The sequence below is a fragment of the Erpetoichthys calabaricus genome, chromosome 5, assembly GCF_900747795.2.
Source record: "Erpetoichthys calabaricus chromosome 5, fErpCal1.3, whole genome shotgun sequence".
Taxonomy (NCBI): domain Eukaryota; kingdom Metazoa; phylum Chordata; class Cladistia; order Polypteriformes; family Polypteridae; genus Erpetoichthys; species Erpetoichthys calabaricus.
In genome coordinates this window covers 2,807,439-2,835,089 of record NC_041398.2, presented here as the reverse complement: position 1 = coordinate 2,835,089, position 27,651 = coordinate 2,807,439, and the positions used below count along the sequence as shown (strand labels likewise).

General features: G+C 41.9%; 1 protein-coding gene across 4 annotated transcripts in view; it reads right to left on the bottom strand.

The window, feature by feature from the left end:
- LOC114652509 (gastrula zinc finger protein XlCGF26.1-like) overlaps positions 1–27,651 on the bottom strand; it is a 90,436-nt gene that overhangs the window by 50,980 nt on the left and 11,805 nt on the right. Inside the window, exon 3 of one of the 4 annotated variants that reach the window (XM_028802879.2) lies at positions 24,235–26,500. The exons of the other annotated variants lie outside the window; for them this stretch is intronic. Within the exon in view, the coding sequence (XP_028658712.1) occupies positions 25,206–26,500 (1,295 nt within the window). The 3' untranslated portion in view covers positions 24,235–25,205. Of the gene's footprint in view, positions 1–24,234; positions 26,501–27,651 lie in introns of those variants that run through there. 4 annotated transcript variants of the gene reach the window in all.

Here is a 27,651-nt window from a genome sequence, read left to right as displayed (position 1 = left end):
ATAAATACACAGTTACTATTGTTTAACATTTTAATAAAAGCTTTAAATGAACAGCTTAACACAAAACCACAGCAAACAAATTAAATAAAGGCCAAACTCAACAACAACAACACAACACTATGACTCTTTGAATAAACGTTTTTAGGCCAGGTTAGCATTCAGAAATGCCAGATGCCTCAGCTTAGATGGGCTGATGCGATTTCTCCTCTCCGTGCTTATTTGTCCTGTTTTTGAGAAGAATCTTTCTGAGGGGACCGATGTAGCGACAATGCAAAGTCTTCCTACCATTACCTTAACCAGGCGTGGGTAGACTGCAGCCTTGGCCTCCCACAAGCTCACTGGGTCTTCAGATCTTTGGATGAGGTGATCTTCAAGATAGGACCTCAGCATCTCCTGTTGCTCTTTCGTCAAAGAGCCTCCACACAGCAGAAGCTTGTGGTTCCTGTGAACACGGCCCTGCTCCAGTTTCGTCCTCTTGGCCCTCTGATGGAGGAGCAGACAGGCTGCTGGGGTTGCATCTTGCTGCTGCTGCACTTATTCTTTGAAATGCCTCATCCACAGCTCTGTTGTCATTAAATGCTACCTTTTTTTCCAAAGCAGTGGTTTCTGAAAGCACAGTGTTGTACTCCATCCTCAGATATATAGTTATGGAATAATTGTTTGGGACAAAGTTTTTCTGCTAGGGAGAACATACATGGGGTTTAAGGCCTGTACAAAAGTTGTAAATCCTCTGTCCTCCACAATGGAAAATGGTTGAAAGTCGCCAGCTATCATTTTAGCCAGTTAATCATCGACACTTATTTGTTTTTCTGGCGTCATTTGTTTTGGAATAAATGTGCTTATTTTGGTTTGAACTGAAGACCGTGTTATACCTGCAGTTTTCGGTAAGACAGTGGATGCTGCAGCAGAAGTACTTGGCTCTTTTCCATGGTCAGTGGATGGCAGGAGAGAGGGCACGCTGTCCTCCAGTTGCACGGATGGGTGGGTGCTTCTTATATATCGACCCTGCTCTAACGGATATTTTCATATTACAAATTCTGCACTTAGCTTTGCAGTCTGCAATATCACTGAAATGCAGCCAGATGCTGCTTCTTTTTCGGCTTTCACTCATTTCTTCACGATGCACTTGCATTTAAATCTGACTCCTCGTCTGTCGCAGCGACAGGTACATAGAGCGACACTACCTGGCCTGTACCAACACTCGCTGTCTTCGGAGCGTCTGCCCCCCTTTCTTCTTTCACATAATGGTACGATCCTAGTCCGATGTGTCGTTCGTGAACCAATGAGCCGATGTTCTGTGTGCCCATGTAAGTAAAGTCCCGCCCCTGCCGAATGGATTTTCAGCAGAGCTGAGCAGGAGCGACTGAAGCTTCGGCTCTGCTTGACGGGCATCGGCTCCTCTCGTTCGCTTCAAAGCATCGGCTCTTAGAGCCGGCTCGCTCGCGAACGACACATCACTAGCTCAAAGCTTAAAAGCAGTTGGCCCTGCTGCATCTGTAAGGTGTGCTGACGCGAGTTTAAATCCTAGTTGGGGCTCGCGTATGGTCCCTGTCAAAAGTTAAAAAAGGACTTTTTAAAAAGAGTTATGTAGTACTTGTTTGTAAGTTAACATTGGAGGCATTATGAATGATTCACATGGGGCACCTCGTTCCTTGTTGTGTAGTCTTGTCCACCTAGAATCTGTAACAAACTGATGAGTATATTTTGCGTAAGGCAGCACGTATTGTAACAATCCAGCGTCACCCCATGTCGATCATATCAGAGAGGCTAAGAAACGCTTCAAAAAAGCCGACTTGTATAAGCACACGACACTCCTCATTAGACGTTTTTACTATTCAGAGATTCTTAGATCTGTAGCTGATTTGTATTATTAATTTCTAAAAAGCAATGTGAGTAAAAGCGTATGCTGCATAACTAATCACAACTGTCTTTAAAACAGAATCAGTGCAATCGACAGCGTCTTCTGCAATTTAGGGAAAGCCTCGGGATTTCTGCGTTACTGAGACAAAAATGTAGCGATGTATAAAACCTAAACTTGGTGTAAAGCCACACACATTTCCACGGTACCTCATACCCTGGCGTACGCAATTTCTCCGCTCGGTTATGCAGACTGGCGGCCCCCAGCGTCAAAGCAGTGCTACTGTTCCCGTGTGCTCATCCTTTCTTTCTTAGCTCCACATTCCTGACGCTGCTTTATAAATACACTGAAACTAACTGCATATTGTTTATTAGTGTAATGCATCTGATTGTAATTAACCTGCAGTGACATAATGGTCCAGGGAATAGCCATAGTATTCCAAATACCAGAACTGCTTTAGCGTTGTTACGCTCACTGCATCTTCTTCTTCTTTCAGCTGCTCCCGTTAAGGGTTGCCACAGCAGATCATCTTTATCCATATTACTCTCACTGCACCACTCGGAGTATTTATATCACTGTATCTGAGTGGGGAATTAGCATGAAGCAGACGCTGACTCAGCCACGGCAAAACGCTTCAGAGACTTTCCTGTACGGACTTCGCGGTTTAGAAAAAGTTTCATCCCAAAAACTCTAAACGCACTCAATCAGTCCATCAAGTGCTCCTTGTAGAACTGTTTGTACTTATAAGTACAATTACCTCACTGTAAACTTGCACTACAGTTATAATATTGCCCAACCTGCGCCACTTTATAAAGCGCGTATTTACATATGATGACGATATCATTTTTAAGATGAAATGCAGCAAAATATGTTGATTGTATTATACAGATAAAACTTTAACTTCATTTAAATAATCTGTATTGTTAATAATTAAACTTGTGAGGACACAGTGCTGAAGTGCTAGCTAGATCAGGGATTGTTTCTGCATTGCGTTGTATTCTTGCTGGTGCTGACGCGACACTGGAAGGATAAACGGATAGAATAATTAAACATGTGCTACGAAGATATTTCAATGTTCTTTAAAAGTTTTGAAGAATCGGCGTTCTAAGCTTACAAATGGCTTCACGTCTATTACAGAGCTGATTGTGTGGCGATTGGGTTTTTGGAGAAAGAAAAGTAAGGACAGGAATTGGAGGTTAGTACGTTTGAAAGAGACAGGACTTCTGTGATAAATTATTTCATCGAAGGTCGCACATGGTGCAGCAAGCCTCTTGCGTGAGATATGAACAATCACTGCGCCACCGTGTTCCCGTGTTTAATAACATGCTTTCATTCCTATCATCATGAAAAAGATATCACGTATACATCTCAGTATTTTAATTATTCAGAGAGCTGTAATATCACGAATGTAATGGATTATGTGTCCTGTCGGAGAAAGAGAAAGCCCGTTTAAGAAGCAGGTAGTGATTCACACACACAGAGCACATAGAAGATCAAATACAGAACAAAGCATTTAACGTGCTACTTTAGTTACAATGGGATTAGAGAAACTAGTAAAATAAACGATTTTAAGATGAAGTTTATGATGTTCTACTTTAATGGCAAAATAAACTACGTGATTAAAGTGGAAATTTCGAGATTAAAGTTGACATTTCGTGCTTTTTTCCCACTGTGTGCCTATTTTTTTTGTTTGTACTCTAATAAGCTTTCATATGACACTCAGACGGTGGGCTACGACTTGCCTTTTCACGGCGACTTTGATATGTGATTTCTTTATTTCGGGCACTGTGCGACTTTGTGAACTTGAGCTTTCGAGTTTCTTCGACACTCTGTGACTTGATCAACTTCCTTTTGTTGCTTATCCCACTGTTTAAACCAACAAATAGTACGTTTTTCCTTTGCCTCCACTTGGTATTTGCTGAAATTCTTATATTTTCCCCTGTGCTTATCCCATTGCCTTTTCACAGAAGGCTATTTATATTGATTTGCATATTCAAAGAGGCGTATTTCTAGGAGGAGTTGGGGCGGGACAGAAGGCGCGTGCACGTGCGTTACTTTTCATGCTGATCGGGATTTATGTAGTGGAAGAACGTGGAAGTTTGCGTACGTACAGATTCCTGCATCTGGATTTTTCTGTGCGTACGCACAATCCCGCTTTTGTGCTTACACCATGTTATATTGTGAGGTCTATGCACGGCATTATACATGAGGCCCCTGGAGCCAAACTTTCAAAAAAGCACCTGAATTTGTCAACAACATCCTGTCCTTATGAATTGCATCTTGTCAAGGGTGGTAAATAAGTAGTCTTCCGAAGTGCGGCACAACAAAGTAAATCATTGATATAAATAGAATTCTTGACAGACTAAGCTTTTGTCGTTTCTGTTTTCTTAAACCATCTTCAGTCCCACAATCCCCCGCAGTCACTGACACGTTTAACGTTCTCTGCTCCTCACCTGTCGTGTTACCCAGAGCATCAACACTCAGTTTCATTCAAGGCTTTACCGTCCGTCCTGTCACACACATAAAATAAGACACACATTTCCTCTACATACGTGTTCAATAATAATAATAATAATAACAGTAAACTGGCAGGAATGAGAAAAAGCTCAAGATGGTAATATTTTTGAGAAGAGCCTTCATGGCATCAATGTGAGGAGGTGCCTTGTCTCCCATTACGTGGGCTCGTCTGCCACCCCTCACTTACATTAGCACAGTTTACACTAGGGGGCAAATGCAATGGAGAATACCGACAATGTACACCTTCAGAAGTGCAATAAATCGACTGTACATTCCTACTCTGTAACCTGCTGTATGGCAAATGATCATGAGGGTGGTATGAACCTCTGGGGTGAATATGACCTGGAATATGCTGATGTTGCAGAACTTGTTGGTAATTCTGAACCTGACAACTCAGACTACTAAATAAATGTTTTCTAAGTTGATAAGTTGTGTCACTGTCTGTTTTATCTCCGGCAATGGAGCAGGTCTTTGAAAAAGCATATTATAACTTTGAGAACACTGGGTCCTTGGGCTGGGGGAAAGAATCCTTGAAAGAGCTCTCTTGCAAGTGGGTCACAATATTGGGGACCAAGAGGTGACCGAATGGTTATCGGGGCAATACACCTACACAATACATACACGGGTCAGAATCCATTTTGAAAGGAATAAGGTGTATGTTTCCAATATAGACGGACAATGGCAGATCGATCTTGTGGATATGAGAAACCTGGCCAACTTTAACCAAGGCTACAATTATTTACTGACTTGTATAGATGTTCTTTCTAAATATGCCTGGTTCAGGGTTCTGAAAAACAAAACAGGTAAAGAAGTGATGAGGGCTTCTTGAGAAATTTTGGAGGAAGGTAGAGTTCCCATCAAACTTCAGACCGATAGTGGTAAAAAGTTTCTCAATCGGGAATTTCAAAGCTTGCTCAATAAACACGGGATAAAACATTTTACCACCACTAGTGAATTAAAGGCTTCGGTGGTGGAGAGATTCAACCAAACTCTGAAGACCAAAATGTGGCGTTATTTCAGCTCCTGGAATACACGGTCCTATCTGAAAGTTTATAATGTGAGTTATCACCGAGGCATAAAAATGGCCCCAGCCGAGGTGAATAGTTCCAATTCTTGGAAAGTCTTTAAAACATTATACGGCCTAACTAAACCCAAATGAAACCCAAAATATAACTTCAAAGTCGGTGATACGGTGAGAGTGTTGAAATCCTGGAATCCTTTTACCAAGGGATATGAACAAACCTTTTCAGACGAGGTATTTACCGTTTCTGAACTAGTCCCGAGGTATCCACCTGTCTACAAGCTAAAAGATTATGACAGCGAAGACATTATAGGTTCCTTTTGTGACGCGGAGTTACAAAAGATTCGAAGTACAGACATCTTCAGGATTGAAAAAATTTTGGCAAAAAAAAAATATCAATAGAAAAAAACATATTTTGGTGAAATGGCTCAGATGGCCCAACAAGTTTAACAGTTGGATCCCTGAAAGCTACGTGCAAGACTCAGAAGCAAAAATAGTATTTCATTAACTGTGTGTTTACAATGGAGAGAAAGAGCTTTTACGTTGTTCTTCCCAGCATTTCTTCCAGGGACATTTTCCCTAATAATACCATTGCCGATTTTACCATCAAATTAGCCGCCCCAATCGAACTATAGGGCAACTGGGAAGTTGGATTGGTTGAAATTTAGTATCCGCACACCTGGAACACCCTAGACAAAATGGATAATGAATTTATCGTGATGTCCCCGTGAATAACCTGTTTTTATACTATTCCTGCAGGCTATTACTCTAGCCTCGAGAAAGTTACATCCAAGATGGATGAAGTTGTGACGAAAGAACTGAAATCCATCGAGGCCGGTTCAGCAGTCACTACAATACTGGAAAACACCATGGGATTCCTCTACAGCACTCTGGAGTGAAGATTCTATGTTGTAAACACTGCGAAGGATGAAACTCTTCATGTCGGGGGCAGTTGGGGAGGATTCTAGGAGCTCATTTGGACATAACCATGGACATGGTGAATGAATCTCCTTATCCCGCGGATATCAGAGCAGGGTTTTATACCTTGTATGTCTACAGCGACATTGTGTCTCACCAAAGAGTCGGAGACAGTTACGTCCCTCTCAAGAGATGCGTACATATTGAGGATGAGATGAATAAGATCACCACAATCACCTATGACAAGCCGCACTATGCTCCGGTCAGCAAGGCTCAGTTTGATACTTTGACCATTGAAATAAAGACGGATCAGAACAAAGTGATCATGATTGGTGTTGGTGGTGCAATCTGTGCCTAGTCAGTGAGCCTGGAATGTCTTTGAAGTCTATAAATAAAGCCTTGGCTTATTGATCTAGATGAATCGTAGAAAATGCTTGCTTATCAATCATAAATTAATGAACAGCAATTATTGGAATTATTTCCTTGCATGCTGAAGAGATGTACAAGTGTAAGGGTATGACATCCTGTATAATGTTTAAATACAAATAATTGAAAAATGCAAAAAGTTAAATGTTGCTACATTAAACTAGACTAATTCTTTCTCTAGTCTTCATATCAAATACAGTGAAGAGAGTTTACATATATTGATGTAGGTTTAGGTTTAGGTTTAGGTTTAGGTTTATTTGTCATATATAGGTTAACACAGGGTCAACATACAATGAAATGTGTATGACGAGAAAAACAAGTCACTCAGCCTAGATCCAATAAAGCTTAAAAAAAGATTACAAGTTAAAAATAGACAAGTCATATAAAATAAAATGTGTATGTTTTAAAAGAAGTTATAGAGCAATATGAGTTGAATGAGCAGCAAGTACAAATGACAGTTATTGCACAGATAATGTTTTATAAGTGCAGATGCATTTTCCATAAAGTGCAGATGCATGTTCCAGTCAGTATTCAGAGTGTGTGCAGGTACAGTGTGTGTGTGAGTAGTGTAATGTAGATGTAATGTAAGTGTATGTAAGTGTTCAGGTGTTGCTGTTGAGGAGTCGAATGGCCTGGTGGTAAAAGCTGTTCTTAAGTCTTGTAGTCCGAGCAGCCAGACTCCTGTATCGTCTGCCGGATGGTAACAAGGAGAACAGCTGGCGTGCTGGATGGCTGTGGTCCTTTATGATGCTGCTTGTCTTACGCAAGCACCGATGGAGGTAAATGTCTTCAATGGCAGGAAGACTCTTGCCCGTGATGTGCTCTGCTGCCTTCACCACTCTCTGTAGTGATTTCCGGCTGCTGGCAGAGCAGCTCCCATACCAGACGGTAATGCAGCCCGTTAGCAGACTCTCGACCACACTCCTGTAAAAGTTTGAGGTGATGTTGGCATTCATGCCAAACTTCCTCAGCCTCCTCAGGAAGTAGAGCCGCTGGCGAGCTTTCTTGACCACAGTGTCTATGTAAAGGGTCCACGAGAGATCCTTGGTGATGTTTACTCCGAGGAACTTGAAGCTGTTGACCCTTTCAACTTCTATGCCACTGATGTAGATGGCCTGGTGTTCTCTGCCTTGTTGTTTTCGATAGTCCACAATCATCTCCTTGGTTTTGCTGACGTTAAGAGACAAGTTGTTATCTAGGCACCAATTACTCAATGCCAGCACCTCCTCTCTGTAGGCCGTCTCATCATTGTCAGTGATAAGGCCTATGATGGTTGTGTCGTCTGCAAACTTGATGATGGTGTTTGTGCCGTGTTTTGCAACACAGTCGTGGGTGAACAAGGAATACAAGAGGGGGCTAAGCACACAGCCCTGCGGCGCTCCTGTGTTTAAAATGAGTGATGAGGATGTGTGTTTGCCGACTCTCACCACCTGGGACCTGTTTGTGAGGAAAGAGAAAATCCATCTGCAGATGGTCGTCCCCAACCCAAGGTCGTCAAGCTTCAAGACGAGTTTTGAGGGGATGATGGTGTTGAATGCCGAGCTGTAATCTATGAACAGCATTCTTACATATGTATTCCCTCTTTCCAGGTGGGTGAGGGAAGTGTTTATTGTTAGCGCAATGGCATCCTCTGTCGATCTGTTTGCTCTGTAAGCAAATTGGAGAGGATCCAGTGTGTCAGGGAGGGAGGAGCAGATGTAACCTTTGACTAGTTGCTCGAAGCACTTCATAATGACCGATGTCAGTGCAACCGGGCGATAGTCATTCAGACAGGAGACCACCGGTTTCTTTGGGACAGGAATGATGGTGGATGCCTTGAAGGAAGTGGGGACCACTGACTGCCTCAGGGAGAGATTGAAAATTTTGGTGAACACACCTGCTAGCTGGTCAGCACACGCCCTGAGGGCACGGCCTGGGATGCCATCTGGTCCCGGAGCTTTGCGAGGATTGACCTTTTTGAAGGACCTTCTCACATCAGACGTTTCAAGGATCGGAGTGACAGACTCACTGCCCCCTTGAGGATATAGCACCTGTTCTTTGTTGGCTGCATCAAAACGAGCATAGAAAGTGTTGAGCTCGTCTGCAAGACATGCAGTGGGCTGAACACTGAATGTGTTTTTCTTTTTATAGTCAGTGATGCAGCACAGTCCATTCCACAGGCGCATGGTGTCAGAGCTGTGGTAGCTTGACTCCACTTTGTCCCTGTAGACCCGTTTGGCCTTCTTGATGGACCTCCGGAGGTCGTATCTGGCTGCTTTGTATGCATCAGAGTCCCCTGAGCCAAAGGCAGAGGTCCGCGCCTTGAGCTTAGCCCGGATCTCCCTATTTACCCAGGGTTTCTGGTTAGGATATATGCAAACGGTGGTTTTAGTGACAACATCGTCAATGCACTTGCTGATATATCCTGTGACAGAGTCTGTGAATTCATTGATGTTGCCATCAGCTGCATCCTCAAACATCTCCCAATCAGTTGTTTCAAAGCAGTCCTGTAAGACCCCCTCAGCTTCACTGTCCCATTTGTAGATGTTCCTGTAAACCGGTTTTTCCTGTTTAAGTCTTTGTTTATATGCAGGCAGCAGCAATATAGAGCAATGGTCTGATTTTCCAAAAGCTGGTCGAGGGAGAGATTTGTAGGAGTCCTTGAATAAGGTGTAACAATGATCCAGTGTTTGATCACCTCTTGTGGGGGGAGAGATGTGCTGATAGTATCTAGGGAGAACTTTCTTCATGTTTGCTCTGTTAAAGTCTCCCAACACAATAAATGCTGCTTCTGAGTTAGCGTTCTCTAGTCCACTGATAACATCATACAGTTCATCCATAGCCGAAGCTTTATCAGCTTGTGGGGGGATGTAAACAACTGAAAGGAGAACTGAACTGAACTCCCTCGGGAGGTAAATGGGTCTAACTGTAATGGTCAGCAGCTCAAGAACCGGTGAGCAGTGTGTTTTTAAGACACACACATCCGTAGCCCACGAAGAGTTAACCATAAAGCACACACCCCACCTCCTCTTGACTTCCCTGAGTCCTTCGTTCTGTCTCCCCGATAAACTGTGAACCCGTCTGGTGTGACTGCGCAGTCAGGTACGCTGGGCTCCAACCACGTCTCTGTGAACGCCAAAACGCAGCAGTTCGTGATGTCTTTCTGGTGCTTTATCCGTGCGCGCAGCTCATCTAATTTGTTGTCCAGAGACTGAACGTTAGCGAGCAGGATGCTAGGCAGAGGAGGCTTGTTGTTTCTCTGTCGGGTTCGGCACAGAACTCCGGCGCGTTTCCCCCTCTTTGTTTTCCTTCGGCGTCGCGCGAGTAAGCAAAAGGCTCCAGGCAGTACAGTGTCCGCGATATCAAAAACTGTTGTAAAATCCGAACTGGCTGATGAACGTAATTCCAATAGTGTTTGCCGGTCATACTGAAAGTGTGATAAAGTAGAACGCACAAAAAGAGTGAGTAGTAAGAAAATAAATAATAACTTTTTGCTGAGATGACTCGGAGCTCTCGTCGGTGCAGCCATCTTATGGCACAGCCCAACTGATGTACGTCAAATGATTATTATTATTATCACTTCAGTAATAATGGAATGCATTAGAACTGAATACATGTATTCATTTGTATCTGGTAGTGATTACTTTTATGAAGATTTGTTGTTACATCAATGTATTAAGGTTAGTGCTCAGTGATAATGCACATAGCTGAATGGATTGTTAAGTCAGTTATCCATCCATCCATCCATTTTCCAACCCGCTGAATCCGAACCCAGCCAACACAGGGCACAAGGCAGGAACCAATCTCAGGCAGGGTGCCAACCCACCGCAGTAAGTCAGTTATACATTAGGAAATTTATAATATATGGGAATAATTCAAAAGTTTACTATTAGTCTATATAAACTGTGCTGTTGTAATATCTTAAAGACATTTAAGAGATTTGTCTCTTGATAAGATTAGCTACAGTTTGTTATATAGATGTTATAAGATTTTTGTTTTAGACAAAAAAATGAAAACACCTAAGTTCAAATATGTAACATCTTGTTATAATTTAAGACATCTGTGATGTATAACTGATGCAATGTGTTTATTTTGTTTAGTGTATTATCCTACTGAAGAAACATTTTCACTAGCCTGGTTTAAATGTATTAATTTATCTCTAACTGTTATGTATGATATGAGACTGAGAACTGAGAGTCTAGGATTGTCATTAATAGTGCTGTATTGTACAGTATTATACATATGTTTGATAAAGCATTGTTTTATATTATGTATATTATGTATTCGCTCCACACTTCACCCTTCTTTATTTGGCATAGAAAATATTTTAGTTTGGCCACTCAATTTAGTGGCTGTTAAGGCCTCTCCAACTCAGTGGTAGAGCTTTATCAATGAAGGAAAGTTGGTGTTCTACGAACGAAGATTTAAAGCCACTGTACTGCACTAATAACTCTCGGTCTGCTGGACATATCTGATAATAGCTGGTGAAGAAATGAATCGCTTGTCCAGAGTAGGAGCGCGGAATCAAACAAAGATTGTAAGTCCAGCTAAGTAAATCTGAAGCCGTGATATGGTTGTGCAGACATTTGCAGCAGAAACAAAGTTTTTATGGACTTTAACAGACAGTGAAATGCCAGTGAAGTGAGATGACAGCTGTTGAATGCGAAGGGTCCCTTGATTGACTGCTGTATCCAGTGCTGGACAAGTGAAGTGTTCCTCTGCTAAAAAGGACAGTCACCATGTGTGCTTCTCATGAGCTCTCTAATGGCAATCGGACTGTTTAGTATCTGTTCCAGTAAAGGCAAAGACTTTCATTCCTGTACCAGCCACACATTTGTTTGGAGGGATCTGCAAAGCCACCAATCAAAAGACTTTGTCTACAAACCACTGAGTTGGACAAGGCATGAATATAGAAAGCTTAGGAATATACATGAAAAATGTTATGAGGGGCTCAATGGTATGAGGATATGCATAATTTACCATCAATGATGTTAAATTGTAAATTGAAAGGCAATAGAACATCCGATGGTGAAGTTGGGGAGGATACAAATAATGTACAATTATGCAATAATACTAGTTAAAAACAATTATTAATCATAGTAATAGATCTAGAATAGCATCTGATTTATGTTACAACTACAGTAATCCCTCCTCCATCGCGGGGGTTGCTTTCCAGAGCCACCCGCGAAATAAGAAAATCCGCGAAGTAGAAACCATATGTTTATATGTTATTTTTATATTGTCATGCTTGGGTCACAGATTTGCGCAGAAACACAGGAGGTTGTAGAGAGACAGGAACGTTGTTCAAACACTGCAAACAAACATTTGTCTCTTTTTCAAAAGTTTAAACTGTGCTCCATGACAAGACAGAGATGACAGTTCCGTCTCACAATTAAAAGAATGCTAACATATCTTCCTCTTCAAAGGAGTGCGCGTCAGGAGCACAGACTGTCAGGAAGAGAGGAAAGCAAACAAATCAATAGGGCTGTTTGGCTTTTAAGTATGCGAAGCACCGCGGCACAAAGCTGTTGAAGGCGGCAGCTCACACCCCCTCTGTCAGGAGCAGAGAGAGAGAGAGAGAGAGACAGAGAAAAACAAACAGTCAAAAATCAATACATGCCCTTCGAGCTTTTAAGTACGCGAAGCACCGTGCAGCATGTCGCTTCAGGAAGCAGCTGCACAGAAGGTAGCAACGTGAAGATAATCTTTCGGCATTTTTAGACGAGCGTCCGTATCATCTAGGTTTGTGAACAGCCCCCCTGCTCAATCCCCCTACGTCAGGATCAGAGAAAGTCAGCGCAAGAGAGAGAGAAAAGTAAGTTGGGTAGCTTCTCAGCCATCTGCCAATAGTGTCCCTTGTATGAAATCAACTGGGTAAACCACCTGAGGAAGCATGTACCAGAAATTAAAAGACGCATTGTCCGCAGAAATCCGCGAACCAGCAAAAAATCTGCGATATATATTTAAATATGCTTACATATAAAATCCGCGATAGAGTGAAGCCGCGAAAGGCGAAGCGCGATATAGCGAGGGATTACTGTATTGTAACTCATATAAAGGGATCAGACATCAAAGGGTGGGGCACACATATCAACATACTGTAGTTAGAAATGTTATGAGTGCCAAAGAATAGTGAAGTCCACCAAGATGCTATATAGATTTATAATGTAATCTGAGGCTATGGTACCCACTGCATGGGCTCAGTGATATTTAGTTACAACACTGACTATGTAAGACATAACAGGAGATCTCCACCTACACCACTGGTGGGATACAATGATCACTACTTAGTAACACCATGTTAAATGTAACTGTTTGTCCAAGTATACTGTAACTTATTGTTAATACTTATTTACGCTGGTATATTAGATGAATGAAACAGGAGCTATACAGTGATCCCTCGCTATTTCACTCTTCGACTTTCGTGGCTTCACTCTATCGTGATTTTTTCTCATACACGCTTATGTCACTATGCATGCGCTTTCTGAGAACTTTTATCTAAGCCCCATGATGGCTCCTAAACGTGCTGCTTTTTCTAAGCCTTCTGACAATAAAACTAAGCGCCGGAGGAAGATGCTTACTATCCAGGAGAAGGTGAACCTCTTGGATATGATCAAAGATGGCAATACCCTACAAAAGCCTCCTCACGCATATGAAAAGACAGCTCCAGCAACTGCCTATCAAGATGTTCTTCAGCCTCACACCCAGACACCCACTTCCTACTCCTAGTACTCCTTCAGCGGAAGAAGACAACGACGCACCTGCTGAAGATACTGCACCACCTGAAGACTCTCCTACTGAGGTCGTGCCTTCATAGGTTAGTGGTTGTGTGTAAGAACTGTGTGTGTGTGTAATTAAATGTACAGTACAATAATCTACTATATAAAAGCGGTCAGGATTGTCCTTCCGTCCCGTGAGTACAAAGCGTAGCGATATTCCGCTTATCACAGACTTACTACTTGCGGCTTGCGGTACGAAGCGACGCGATGTGAGCAGAGTTCTGGTGCTCCCATCATTCCCTTGCTTTTGTGCGCGATGCACTGGAAAAATAGACAAAATTATGTCTCTGGAAATAATTAATGTTGATGGAGTACAAATGGCTCACCGCGTAGTAAATATCAGGGGAGATGGTGCTTGCTTATTCTCATCTATAGCTTATTTAGTGCATGAAACTTCGTCTTTAGCGGTACAGATTCGGTCTGACATTGTATGACATGTTTTAAGTAATTGGTCAAGGTTTCAGCCATTTACAATGATGCCATCAGGAATCTCTTATACAAATGAGCTTCAGTATCTCACTGAAATGTCAAAGTCTCAAACTTATGGTACCATTTCTGAGCTAATGGCAGCGGGAGAGTTGTTCCCCTATGAGTTTCAAGTATATTATTATGGAGTCCTACACTCCAAGTTTGGACAGGCACTCGAGGGGATAAAAAAACGTAGGTTTTCGGGAGATGTTATGAATGGCACTTTGATGTTCTCATTCCCTACACTTACATGCCTGATGTACACATAGAGCGTACACAAATTGAGGATAAAAGGCGGGTGAGCCTAGTAATTATATGATATTTGTAAAGTCTAATATGTCTTATTTTGTCTAATATATTGGGTAATACGAGTGTAATGGTGACTAAAGGGTGTTATTTCATGTCTAGAGGGCTCTAATAATGTTAAAAAATGTATTTAGAAGGTCGTAAACAGGTTTTCTATACTCTAACTGTGAAAATATTCGATTTATAAATAAAGAATCCTACATCGCGAAAATTCATTTATCACGGTAGAGTCTGGAACGGATTAACCGTGATAAACGAGGGATCACTGTAGTGGCACTACACCCCGCATTTCCACCAATGTTCTTGAGGAACTGTCTACACTGTGAAGGGGGATCGAGTACCTTTTGCTTTGTGGATAAACCTTCAAGTATTATTTTTTGTCACAGATCCAGTGACAAAGGGTGGTTCATTTTGTTTCCGACAGGGGGCGATATAGTTCCCTCGCTGGAATAAGTTCTTTTGTAATTGCGACGTTTTAAGTAACCGAAAACTATATAGCTATGATATTAAAAGGTGATATCCCTCCCATAGTGATACGGTGGTAAAAATCACATAAGAAAAAATAACTTAGCTTTCTTTACTGACGATTTACGCGGCATTACAGACGGGAAGCCAATAGCAAGACAAATACCAAGGTGGGATCTTGATCTATACAGTCTGCCATTTTTCGTCGCTGCGCTGGAAGGGTTTTCAGGACGGATGACAATATCACCCATCCATCCGTCGGCTTCAATGTGTTTCGCTGCTGTCCAAGTCTTTTTATATTGTCTTGTCCACGTGCAGGCCCTTACTTAGGTAAAAAGTCCATTTCCAAACAAGGAAAGAAGATTTTGTGCTGACTGTTAACAGAGGATGACATAGTATACGCCTGTCTTTAGGCTGACTATACATTCCTCCAACTGTCTTTGTCTATCTTGTCCTATGCTTGGCCCAGCACTTCTAAATGCTGAGAGCCCCTGTGGGCTAACTTTGGCCTGGCCTGTACATGTGAATGGATTTATAAAATAATATTGTAAAGAACACAATGACATTAAACTTATACTCTTATTACACTCCTCTCTTCCTTGGTGTTGAAACTTCAAGGCCACTTTCCCAGAATTCATCTTGCAAGTGACCTGCTTGGTTTCATGGAATTTTTGGCACCTTAACAGGTTTTGTGATGGATGTTGAGATGAAGACATCAAACATTACATTAGGTCTGCATTGGCTGCCCACCCAGAGAGTCAGCCCTGTTTTTGACTTGAGTTGTCCCAGTTCAGGTGCACTGAGGAAATCATCTCTTTTTGTGACTCTAGAAGGTTCTATGGCAGTGGTCTGAAGATTCTCTGTGTAGATTTCTTGCTGTGTACTTATTGCTCCGTTGAGACTTACAAACTCCAGTCACACGGTCGAAGTGATCACGGCCTTCATGACAAACCTAAAAGTGTCCCTGCCATTTCTAAGGATGTTTAACTGAACATCCATCCTGAGTATGACATTAATCAGCAAGCAGGTCCTCCAACCTGCAGTGAAAACATGGGTGTTGGTAACAGGACTGGCACTCCAGCCACCTTAACAAACCTCTGACTGTTCAGTTTCCTTATGAGGTGTCACCTGCTGCACGGCTGCACTCAGGTCTCAATCTGGGGGGCTCGCCGTGTGGTGGGTGTGACAGCTCACTGTAATCAGTGCCTGCTCCCAACCTCTACTCTCTTTACTTAACAACATTGGCATTTCAGCTGGCAACACTTCTGTACCAGTGCCACATCGTGTCTCTTCAATCTTTACAGGAATTTTCACTCGTTTGGTGGAATGCACAACTTTGCCACCTCCAAATATGAAAGCTCTGCTGCTGGAAATGTTTGAGTTCCTCAGCTTTTTGACTTCATTCTGGTCAGGCTGACTAATGTCGTTGTCTACGCATTTCTCTCCATAGACTGTGAATGTGCCAGTAGAGTCAATTACCGCTAATCCTAAAGATTCGACAAAAACATTAAATGTGTCTGAGTTTGATTCCTTTATAAATGACGTCATGTTTCATTCTTCACAGTCCTCTATTTTCCAGTCTTCTCTGTTATTATCACCTGTTCATTTATTTTTGTTCAGTCTTTAGCCCAGTGCTCTGACGATAATGCATTTTGATCTCCTACCATATTTGTCTAACAGATTTTTGCCTGGCAATGGCGACTTCTTCTGGCTGCATTACGAATGCCACCTGTTGTGTTGTCTCTGACAGGTGAAATACGCAGTTTCATGTGTGACAGTAATGCCCATTGTCACCAGACTTGACTTACTACTAAAAGTCTCATTGTGCCAATTCCATTGAAGCAAAAGTAAGTGCCATCCCTGCTGTTAATGCCAGCTGCCTTTGGTTCGTATCTAAACACGCCGTGTCCAGCAGCTTAAAAGCTCACACAGCATCAGGACAGCCATGTTATATCTACACATGCAGGTCACTCCATGTCACATCATCACACATATGGACCTCATCGTCAGAGATTTTAACGAGACCTGGCCTGCTGATTTGATCATCAGAGTGACCCATGGAACTGAAATTGCACGTGTCTTGGATCAACAACAATAAGGAGATTTAAGATGACAAAGTTTGAACTCTGTGCTGGATTATTACTTTGACTGGCAATTTCTACCTAAATATAAGTGAACAGAAATGGTTCTCATGTTGTTTTAAAGCTCTTTCCAGCTCTGTAGTTTGTGAAAATACTATGCTATCCCCATAATGACAAAATGACCAAGTTATGAGTGATTTTAATATTACAATTTGAATAGCAAGAAAAACTATTTTAAAATTGGCCAATCTATATATATATAAAGGAGAGGTGTGACTGTGTTTGTGGAGGGATGGAGAGTTAAGGCGGGTGTTGGAGTCACGTGATCATCTCCCCCCATTCACCTCATTTCATTCACTTCGTTTCACTCCGAGCTGAGCTCCGCAGCTGATGCGGTCTTGCCGTTCTTTTTCCATAGTGTTTAGTCCTTTCTCCTTTACTGTTTAGTAGACGCAGTGCTTACTGAATAGTATTTACAAGGGGGGCTCTGCCCCCTGCTCGCTTCGCTCACCTACCCCCGGCGTTGGGTATCCTGAAATACATTAGTCAAGCTCGTTCGTCTTGGAGCTGTGCCCGCTTTGCCCACGGCATTTCACACGCGTGTTGTAGGTGCCTGCGTTCATTGATTTTATCCAGGCGGGCTCGTGTTTGTATATCCGTCAGTCGAGCTCGTTCGTTTTGAACCCGTGCCTACTGTGCTTCCGCAGTTTCAGACATGCGTTGTAGGCGCCTGCGTTCATTGATCTTATCCAGGTGGGCTCGTGTTTGTATCGTTGAGCTGTATTGTGTTTGAATTTGGTGTAAAGCGTTCAGCGGTTTATACAATCCCAAGCAGCACATTATTCCTAACTTCACTCCGCAGGAGTGCCACACACAATATGGCGGCGACTAGTGCTGGGGGGTATACCGGTTCATACCGAAAACCGTTTTTTATTTTTGTTATGATATGGATTTTTCTTTACCGCAACACTGGTTTAAATTGCCTAAACGACATTCAGAACGTGGCGCAGCGGGAAACTGTTCAAGTGGGGACCTTTTTCACTGCTACACTGATAAACACCGATTTCTTGCGCGGGGGCCTCTTTTTCACTGCTACACCGCTAAATAGGTGTGGTAGGGTAGGTATTGCGCAGTGAAAATGGACAGAGAACATTCCGAAACTGAAGCTGTAGCTGACGATAAAATTGAACATGATGACACAGAAGAACTTCTGCCGAAAAAAAGGAGTCACGTCCGTTGTCTGGAGATACTTTGGTTTTAAAAGGTCAGATGTGGACCATTATGTTCAAATGTGTGAATACTGTTTCTATACTACTGGATAATACTGCAAGCCAAGTTGTACTTCTTTTATTTGTTTTCAATACAGTGTAATGTACCTGGGTGCTGTGTAATAGTGTGACGACATGTTGACTGTATTCTCGACATTTCTACTTTATTCTCACCATTTATGTCAAGATTAAAGTCGACATGTTGACTTTATTCTCGTACTTTGTCATTAAAGTAGAACATCGTAAACTAAACTTCATCGTAAAATGAATATTTAATTTACTAGATTTTCTCAAACCCCGTCATAAGTTATATAGCACATTAAATGCTTTGTGTTAAGTGTTCTCAGAGCTTCTTAAACTGACTTCCACTTGCACTAAGAGGAGGCGCCGGCAGCGATCGCAACACAGAATACATTCACTTCATGATATTCCTGCTCTCTGAACATTTAGAATGCTAAGATAAATACTTGATATAATTTTCATGGTGAAATGCATTAAAGCAGGTATTAATCATGTGGGGGCACCGCAGCGTGGAGGTTGCACTGCTGCCTCGCAGCAATGGGGTCCCGGGTGTCCCCTGCCTTGCATTTGCATGTTTTTCTGGTGGGTTTACTCGGCGTGCTTCAGTTACCTTTCAAAGTTATGTAGGATGTGGGGTTTTGTTGTGCTATATTGACCCTGCTAGTGTGTGTTTTGCTCGTATTCACCCTGCAATGTGCTGGCGACTCATTCAGGGATGGGCGCCAACCTGAATGGATGGCATAATTAAACATGTCTAAAGAAGATATTTTTAAAGTTCTGAACACTCCGTGGGCTAAGTTTATAACTAGTTTTAATTTCACAAAGACGTTTATCGTGTGGTGATTGGTTACATGGAGAAAGAAAAAGGAAGGATAGGAACTGGGGTTTTGGTACGTCAGATAGAGACAGCACGCGTGCAATAAAGAAAGCCTGCTCAGAAGAACATCCATTGAATTCTGTGTTCGTGTCTCCGACCAGCAGATCACAAACCCAACATTTACACACTATTTAAGTTAAACCTGTGCGATACCCATTCATACATCCAGTTTTTTGGAGCCTCGTCACACCTGCCATAAAGTTCTCTACACTGAACATACACCTGGGGACCCCTTACTGCGAGGGAGCAGCACTACCACCTCACTACCATGCATGTGTAATACCTGCTTTAATGCATTTCATCATGAAAATGATATCAAGTATTTATCTTAGCATTGTAAATTTTCAGAGAGCAGGAATATCATGAAGTGAATGGATTCTGTGCGGTGATCGCCGTCTCCTATTAGTGCGGAGGAAGTCAGTTTAAGAAGCGTAGTGATTAACAACTGGGTCGGGGAACACTTAACACAAAAGTATTTAATGTGCTACAGTAACTTATGATGGGGTTTGAGAAAATCTAGTAAATTAAACAATGATTTTAGGATGAAGTTTAGTTTACGACATTCTACTTTAATTATAAAGTAAACTATGAGAATAAAGTGGAAATGTCGACTTTAATCTCAACATAAACGGAGAGAATAAAGTGGAAATGTTGACTTTATTCTCGACATATAGTTTGTTTTTTTTCTTCCCCGTGTCCGTATTTTTTTATTCACCGTGGTCCTAATGCGATTCCGCAGGGCTATAACACAAATAGCATTATAAATGAAAGTTTTAGTTTTATTATTTATGTATATAGCTTAGCTTGAAGCAAGGTCCATATTAATGCAGTTTGCCTAAATGATGGTTCAGTTGGTAAAGATGTCATCACCAAGATTGCACTTGTTTTATTTTATTTTAATTTGGTGAATACTGTGTAATGCACCTGGGCTTGAAGCCTTGAAGTAATAGTACAACTATCAGTAATAATACTATTATTTATTTTATTGTCATTATTTATTAATTTAAATATTATGCAGTTTAATGATGGTAAAGTTGTTTAAAAAGTCACTTTAACGTGTCAGTGGACAGAGATTGTTAACATTAACAGAAAATGTAGTTGTTTTACAAAAATATTTACTATTTATTCCTTTTCTAAGACATGTTCAGTGCAATACAACTTTTGACAAGCACGTCTGGATATTTTCCTAAGTCTAAATACCTCTTTGGATGGTTGAAAATATGTTGTCAAAATTATAGTTTTAAGTTTTTGCAAAATTTGTTCAATAAAAAGGTTCTATATTTTGACTGCCTCTGTCATGTCAATGTGATTCCTTCTCTTCATTAGTGCCCCCTTGAAAACTATCACTTTATAGGGCCATGCAAACCTGTATTAATACTTGTGTACACATTAAAATATTTTTTTTGTACAATGTACAATGCTCTTGACACTGGAAGAGGTTATTCTTAGCCAGTCTACTGTAGTGGAAAATGTGGTTAACATCCACTCATGCATGGGAAAAAATACCGTCAAATACCGTGAAACCGGGATAATTTAGAAAAATACCGTGATATAGAATTTTGGTTATACCGCCCACCCCTAGCAGCGACGCCTGGGCCTTCCATAGTAGCGCCACTCACAATATGGTGGCGACGCCTGAGCCTTCCGTACCAACATTGTGGACCTGTGGGGCCGCCATAGCCTCTTCCATTTTAATCTGGGCTGCAGCGCAGAATCTTCTTTTTTGTGTGGCTGTGTCGGTAGTCGTTAGCTATGGGCGCGTTGTGGCTTCATTTCTCATTCACGTCAGTTGAGCTCTTTCGTTTTTGGGCCGTGACTCCTTTGAGCGCGGTGGATATAACTTCGCTTGCGGTTTATGAGACGTGCGCTGTACGCGCCTGCGCAGTACGTCTCATGGTCCCATCGCCATGTACCTGCATCCATGCCATCCGGTTTACCATTCTCGGTTAGTAATATGGATTCCTTCAGTGTTTCTACTTAGTGTTTCTTAGTGTTTAGTAGATGCGGTGTGCGAAAGGAGAGTTGGGATCTGTGTTTGTGGAGGGACGGAGAGTGAAGGCGGGTGTTGGAGTCACGTGATCATCTCCCCTCCCATTCACCTCATTTTGCTCCGAGCTGAGCTCCACAGCTGACGCGGTTAGTCCTTTCTCCTTTACTGATTTACTGTTTAGTAGACGCGCTACTTACTGAGTAGTATTTTTTCCTTTAGTGTTTCTTAGTGTTTAGTAGACACGGTGTGCCAATGTTCCTGGCGGTGTTGCGGTTTAGTGTTACTTTCTACTTCGTTTTTGTACTTTAGTATTTAATAATAAATAATAATAATTCATTACATTTATATAGCGCTTTTCTCAGTACTCAAAGCGCTAAAATAGTGAGTGATACTTAGCTGATAGCAGTGTAGAAGCAGCACAGCACAACGGAGCCAGTAGGACAGGCGGGTGTGGTAGCGTAGGTGAGCGGCGATAGCAAGTAGCAGAAAGCACAGCAGGAGGAGGAAGCAGGATTTGGATGTTCCAATACACAGCCATAAACAGTAACGCTTGGTAATTTCAGGCGTGATCGCCCCAGAGCCATAAGCCATAAACCAGGTTAGTATGAACATCAGGTCAATTCCCGGTTGTAGGGTACTGTGAGATGAAACGGGAGCAGATCAGCATAGCGAATATAATCACGGAGACAGATCATCCTGAGGTGCGAGATCGCCAGGTACAAAGAAATGTTCGTAGGTTTCGTCCCGTGATCCACAGGCTCAGCTGTTCCTAGTAAAGTGGAGTCCATAAAATCTGTAAATATTAAGCAAAATCCATGCAATTTGAGTCAGCTGTATCCATGAACTATACGTACAATAAACGAAATAAAACAAGCGTAAGAAAATGCAGAATTAAGGCGAATTTTGCGAAAAGTGTTGTTAACAGGGAGGAGCGGCAACAACAAGTGTGCGCCAGCGTCCTCACCTGCTATAATAAAGCAGTTAAAGTAAAAGTCTACTAAACTTATTTATTATATCTCATTTAGTGTTCTTCCCGGCGGTGTTGCCGTTTTTTAGTGTTAGTGTCTACTTAGTTTTTGTGTTTAGTGTTATGGAACGAGTGATCTTACCACTGTCAGATTTTGCAAGGAATGAGTTGGTAAATAATGATTATTTATCAACAGATCACATGAGCAAATTCAACGAAATTTTAGCTGCGCATACAATTTTCCAACCTCAAGAGGTTTTGCTAATGTGGACTCCTGACATACCTATAATGCCCATTCCACAAAATGCAAAACATATTCAAATATTACCTTCTGCAGCTACTGAACGAGTGACTCACTGGGTGTGTACCTATTATGATGGTGCTGTAATTCATGTCTATAACAGTTTAAACGCTGATAAAAAAATTCAACCTCACCGAAGAGCAGCTTCGTTTCCTTCATGCTTTGTTTCCTTACAAACCTCCCGTAGTTTATGAAGACGCACAGCAACAATTAAATCATACAGATTCTGGTGTATTCTCAATTGCATTTGCTGTGTGTATTTCTTAGGTATTGACCCAAGTGATCAAGTTTTTACTATTTCTTCAATGCGAAATCACTTACAAATAATTTTTGTTACTCGACAATTGCTTCCATTCCCTGTCGAAAGTAGCTGACTGGCGACAACAGTTACAAGTATTCAGTGCGTTCAAAGACCTTTACGAAGTACGGCGACTAACACAGTCACTCATAAAAGGGGAGATGACTCGGTGCAGGAAATGGGGATTGAAACTACCTTGGAGGACATGCAATCAACGAGGCGATTAAACGGATCTCAAGAGACATCTTCTAGGTTGGAAAAAAAGTGCTTGGCTGCCAAAACCATCCATCCATCCATCCATTTTCCAACCCGCTGAATCCGAACACAGGGTCACGGGGGTCTGCTGGAGCCAATCCCAGCCAACACAGGGCACAAGGCAGGAACCAATCCAGGGCAGGGTGCCAACCCACCGCAGGACACACACAAACACACCCACACACACACCAAGCACACACTAGGGCCAATTTTTGAATCGCCAATCCACCTAACCTGCATGTCTTTGGACTGTGGGAGGAAACCGGAGCGCCCGGAGGAAACCCACGCAGACACGGGGAGAACATGCAAACTCCACGCAGGGAGGACCCGGGAAGCGAACCCAGGTCCCCAGATCTCCTAACTGCGAGGCAGCAGCGCTACCCACTGTGCCACCGTGCCGCCTGCCAAAACCATATATACACTAATATATATATATATATATATATATATATATATATATATACACACAGTATATATACACACACATACATACATACATATACACACACACATATACAGTATACATACACATATACATCTATACTAATAAAAAGCAAAACCCTCACTGACTCACTCATCACTAACTCTCCAACTTCCCGTGTAGGTAGAAGGCTGAAATTTGGCAGGCTCATTCCTTACAGCTTACTTACAAAAGTTAAGCAGGTTTCATTTCGAAATTCTACATGTAACGGTCATAACGGTCGACAACGTCCGCCATGTTAAACTTTCTTATTTATGGCCCCATCTTCACGAAATTTGGTAGGCGGCTTCCCGGCGCTAAACGAAACCGATGTACATACTTATTTCGGTGGTATGACACCACTGTCGGCCGCCATATTGACCTTTCCAATAGTCTTTGTTACTTAATGGGCCCATCTTCAAGAAATTTGGCATGCGGGTTCCCAACGCTAACTGAATCCTACTTACGTATATATAGACGTCCATAGCCTGCAGCTCGGTCCACACTCTGAATCCTCCAGGCACTCCTGAGCATAATCTAATTTTGAAGGTTGGGGCACCAATAATGTTACTGAGAAACTTACAGCCACCGAAACTTTGTAATGGCATGAGACTTCAGGTCACATGCTTGCAAAAGAACCTAATTGAGGCAACTATTTTTACTGGCGGAGGGTCAGGGAAAGAGTTTTTGTTCCTCGCATCCCCGTTATACCCTCTGATCTCACATTTCAATTCAAACACCTCCAATTTCCAGTAAGGCTCTGCTTCACAATGACAATTAATAAGTCTCAGGGACAGACCCTACAAAAGGGTGGCATTGATTTGAGGCAGGACTGCTTTTCACATGGCCAACTATACATTGCATGCTCAAGAGTAAGCTCAGCGCACAGCTTGGTCATATTACAACCGGAGGGGCGAACTGACAACGTGGTATACAAAGAGATCCTTAACAAATAATTATTAGTACATTTTCCCTCAGTTTATTATTTAAAATTTTAAAGCAGTACTTCACCTCTGCGAAGCACGGGTATTTTGCTAGTCATTTATAAATGATAACCTAAATTAGTGTAAAAGTCTTATAAAGCCCCTCTACATTGCTATGTCATGTGACGGCTCTCTTTTTAGTCTCCTGTCCTCCTCGACTGTCCCTCCCCAGTATCTGATTGGACAGCATTGGGTGTCAGCTGACGTCACTAAATGACTTCTTCGTTATCAGAGTTAAGAACAGCTGTCTGCACTCAGCCCAGGCGTCAGCCATCAGATGACATCCCAGAGACGGTAAAAGTTCATTGCTACTCAGATAAGGCCCCCATCTCCAAAGCTCCGAAACAGAAATATTTGCCTTGTTGTCACTGGCATCTCCAGGTAGTTGGCACTGCAAGGTGGATTAAATTTGATTTCTCCATTTTTTTCATTATTACATTGAACTTTCAGTTGTGTTCTGTGGTTGAAGTTGTTATCAACACACAGTACTGTTGCTACCTCATTCTGTTGTCTGGTGTTTGTATTGTTCACCATCTTATTTCACAGCACTGGTGCAGAGATGGTCAGTCCCTGTATGGCTGTCGTCCTGGCAGTACAGTTTCTGAGTCCTCCATGAAATCTTACATGTTGCTGATGACAGCTGTTACAGGAGGACCACTTTCAACATTCAGAACAGCTAAGAGGCTTACCACAAGTAAGCCAGTCATTTATGAATATGAAGGCCACTGCTGTCTGAAAAGCGTTAATCATATTAAGGACAACAACGAGGTTTTTTTCTTGCACTTCTAAGTTGTTGAAGAAGATTCTAGCTTTTTGTGAAATGTGTTGTATTCCAGTGTGTTCATTCCAGTGTGAAGTCATGCGTGGCTCTGAGGTTACCTTACATTTACGATCTGTTTGCCATCTTCAGTGTTCTCTCCACTATTCATATGTACTTATTAACTACTTTATCCTTGAGTCCTTTACCTCATTCAGATTTATTTTTAATTTTTTTGGTTGATGAGCAAATGGAAAGATCATTTTTCAATTCTGGGACAGGCTTTACTTCAATATGACTTTGTGTGTGTCTTCGAAAACTTCTTCTGGAAGAGTACCCTTTACCACATTCAGAACAGGTGTACTGCTTCTCTCCAGTGTGGATCATTCTGTGGCACCTAAGTGCGCTTGGACGTGAGAATCGTTTGCCACATTCTGGACAGCAAAAAGGTTTCTCTCCAAAGTGAATTCTCATGTGTCTCTGTAGATTACCTCTCAATGAGAATGACTTATCACATTCTGGACAGCAATGAGGTTTTTCTCCTATGTGGATTATTCTGTGGTTCTGAAGAAGGCTTCTCCATGAGAACGACTTACCACATTCTGGACAGCAATGAGGTTTTTCTCCTGTGTGAATTCTTCTATGGTTACGAAGATGGCATTTCCATGAGAATGACTTACCACATTCTGGACAGCAATGAGGTTTTTCTCCTGTGTGGGTTATTCTGTGCCTCTTAAGATTGCTTATACATGAGAAAGACTTATCACATTCTGGACAACAATGAGGATTTTCTCCTCTGTGGCTTCTTCTGTGGTTCTGAAGATGGCTTCTGCTTTGGAAAGACTTACCACATTCTGAACAATTATATTTTTCTCCTGTGTGAATTCTTATGTGGTTATGAAGATGGCTTCTTCTTGAGAACGACTTTCCACATTCTGGACAGCAATGAGGTTTTTCTCCTGTGTGGATTATTCTGTGCCTCTTAAGATTGCTTATACATGAGAAAGACTTACCACATTCTGGACAAAAATGAGGATTTTCTCCTCTGTGGCTTCTTCTGTGGTTCTGAAGACGGCTTCTGCTTTGGAAAGACTTACCACATTCTGAACAATGATATTTTTGTCTTGTGTGAATTCTTATGTGGTTATGAAGATGGCTTCTTCTGGAGAATGACTTTCCACATTCTGGACAGCAATGAGGTTTTTCTCCTGCGTGGATTTTTCTGTGCCTCTGAAGATGGCTTCTCGTTGAGATCGACTTACCACATTCAGGGCAACAATATGTTTTTTTTGCAGAATGAATTTGGATCTCTTCCTTCACTTGCTGTCGATCAGTTTTGATGGCTTCTGTCTGTGTTACACCACTAGCAGGGAGAGAACTGCACTGCAAAAAGGCTGCTGTCAGGTTCTCTGATCCTCTTGCTGATTTCTTCATAGCTTTCTCTTTGCATTGAAGAGAGTGCTGACCAAATGAAGGTGGAGAGAAGCTGCCATTCTTCTGTAAATCTGAAATAACACAAAAATTTTAACTATTATTATTATTTTTTTTCCTGACTCCTTTATCCAAGGCAACTTACAACATTTCAGACACAATTGGTTATAATTCTCTTGTATTTCCAACTGGAGCACAGGCAGGTCACATGACTTGCTCGATGTCACATGGTGTCAATAGCTGAATTTGAACCTGCAACTTCAGGGTTTGATGTTCTAATTCCTAACCACTACCCGCCTTTAAATAAATGAAACAGTACAAGTAAAGTGGTGGCACACTGGTTGGCATTCCCTCCTCACATCCTCTAGCCACTCCACGAGTGGTCTTTACATGTTCTGCTGCTGTCTGTTGAATTTCTCTACTTCTCTCTCATATGTGAAAGACCGGCCTGATCTGATCAACTGATCACAAATCAAAATCAGCCAATTTTGACTCCAAATGACTTGACAGGTGATCAGCAAATTAGCTGATCTTAACATCTGATCTTGAAGGATAAATGCATGCAAGACAAAGTTCCAACATTACCAAAATACAAAAACACGTCCTCGCCAGTCTAACAGTTTTATTGTCTTCTTACAAGAGATAACAAATTTGTGGTTTGTAATAAATGTGCAAAAAGAAATCAGTGATGGAGGATTCTCTGCTAACACTTTCAACAATACAAACCTTATTCAACACAAAAGGGACTGGTGTGAAGAACGAGCTGTTCAAAGGCTGAGGCGACCATCAATCTTAGTCTAGCTCAGTCGCCTACTCTCACTCGGCCTCCAATAATGGCAACACTTAGAAAACTCAACCTTATAAAATGGACAGCAAGAACACCAAAGACTTACTGTGACAGCAAAAACAGTGGAATTCGTAAGCCTGGACAACCAGCCACGTTCAGTTCTGGAAGATGTCACCTTGTAGACCATTTAGATCCACGATTCCATCTGCCAGTAAGTGTTTGTTGACTGATTTATTTGTATAATTAATTAACCAGGCATTAGATGTTTGAATAAAATCCCTTTTATTAGCCTTTCTGTGAATGTGTAGGTAGATGGGAGGAAAGGGATGCAGCGTTTTACTGAGCTGGTACATAAATATAAATTGCTATCAAGTGGACGTTGATTAGTTAGAAATTGTAATCAGCCCACTTAGTGGCTTGTTGGTTGGAATGGTACGA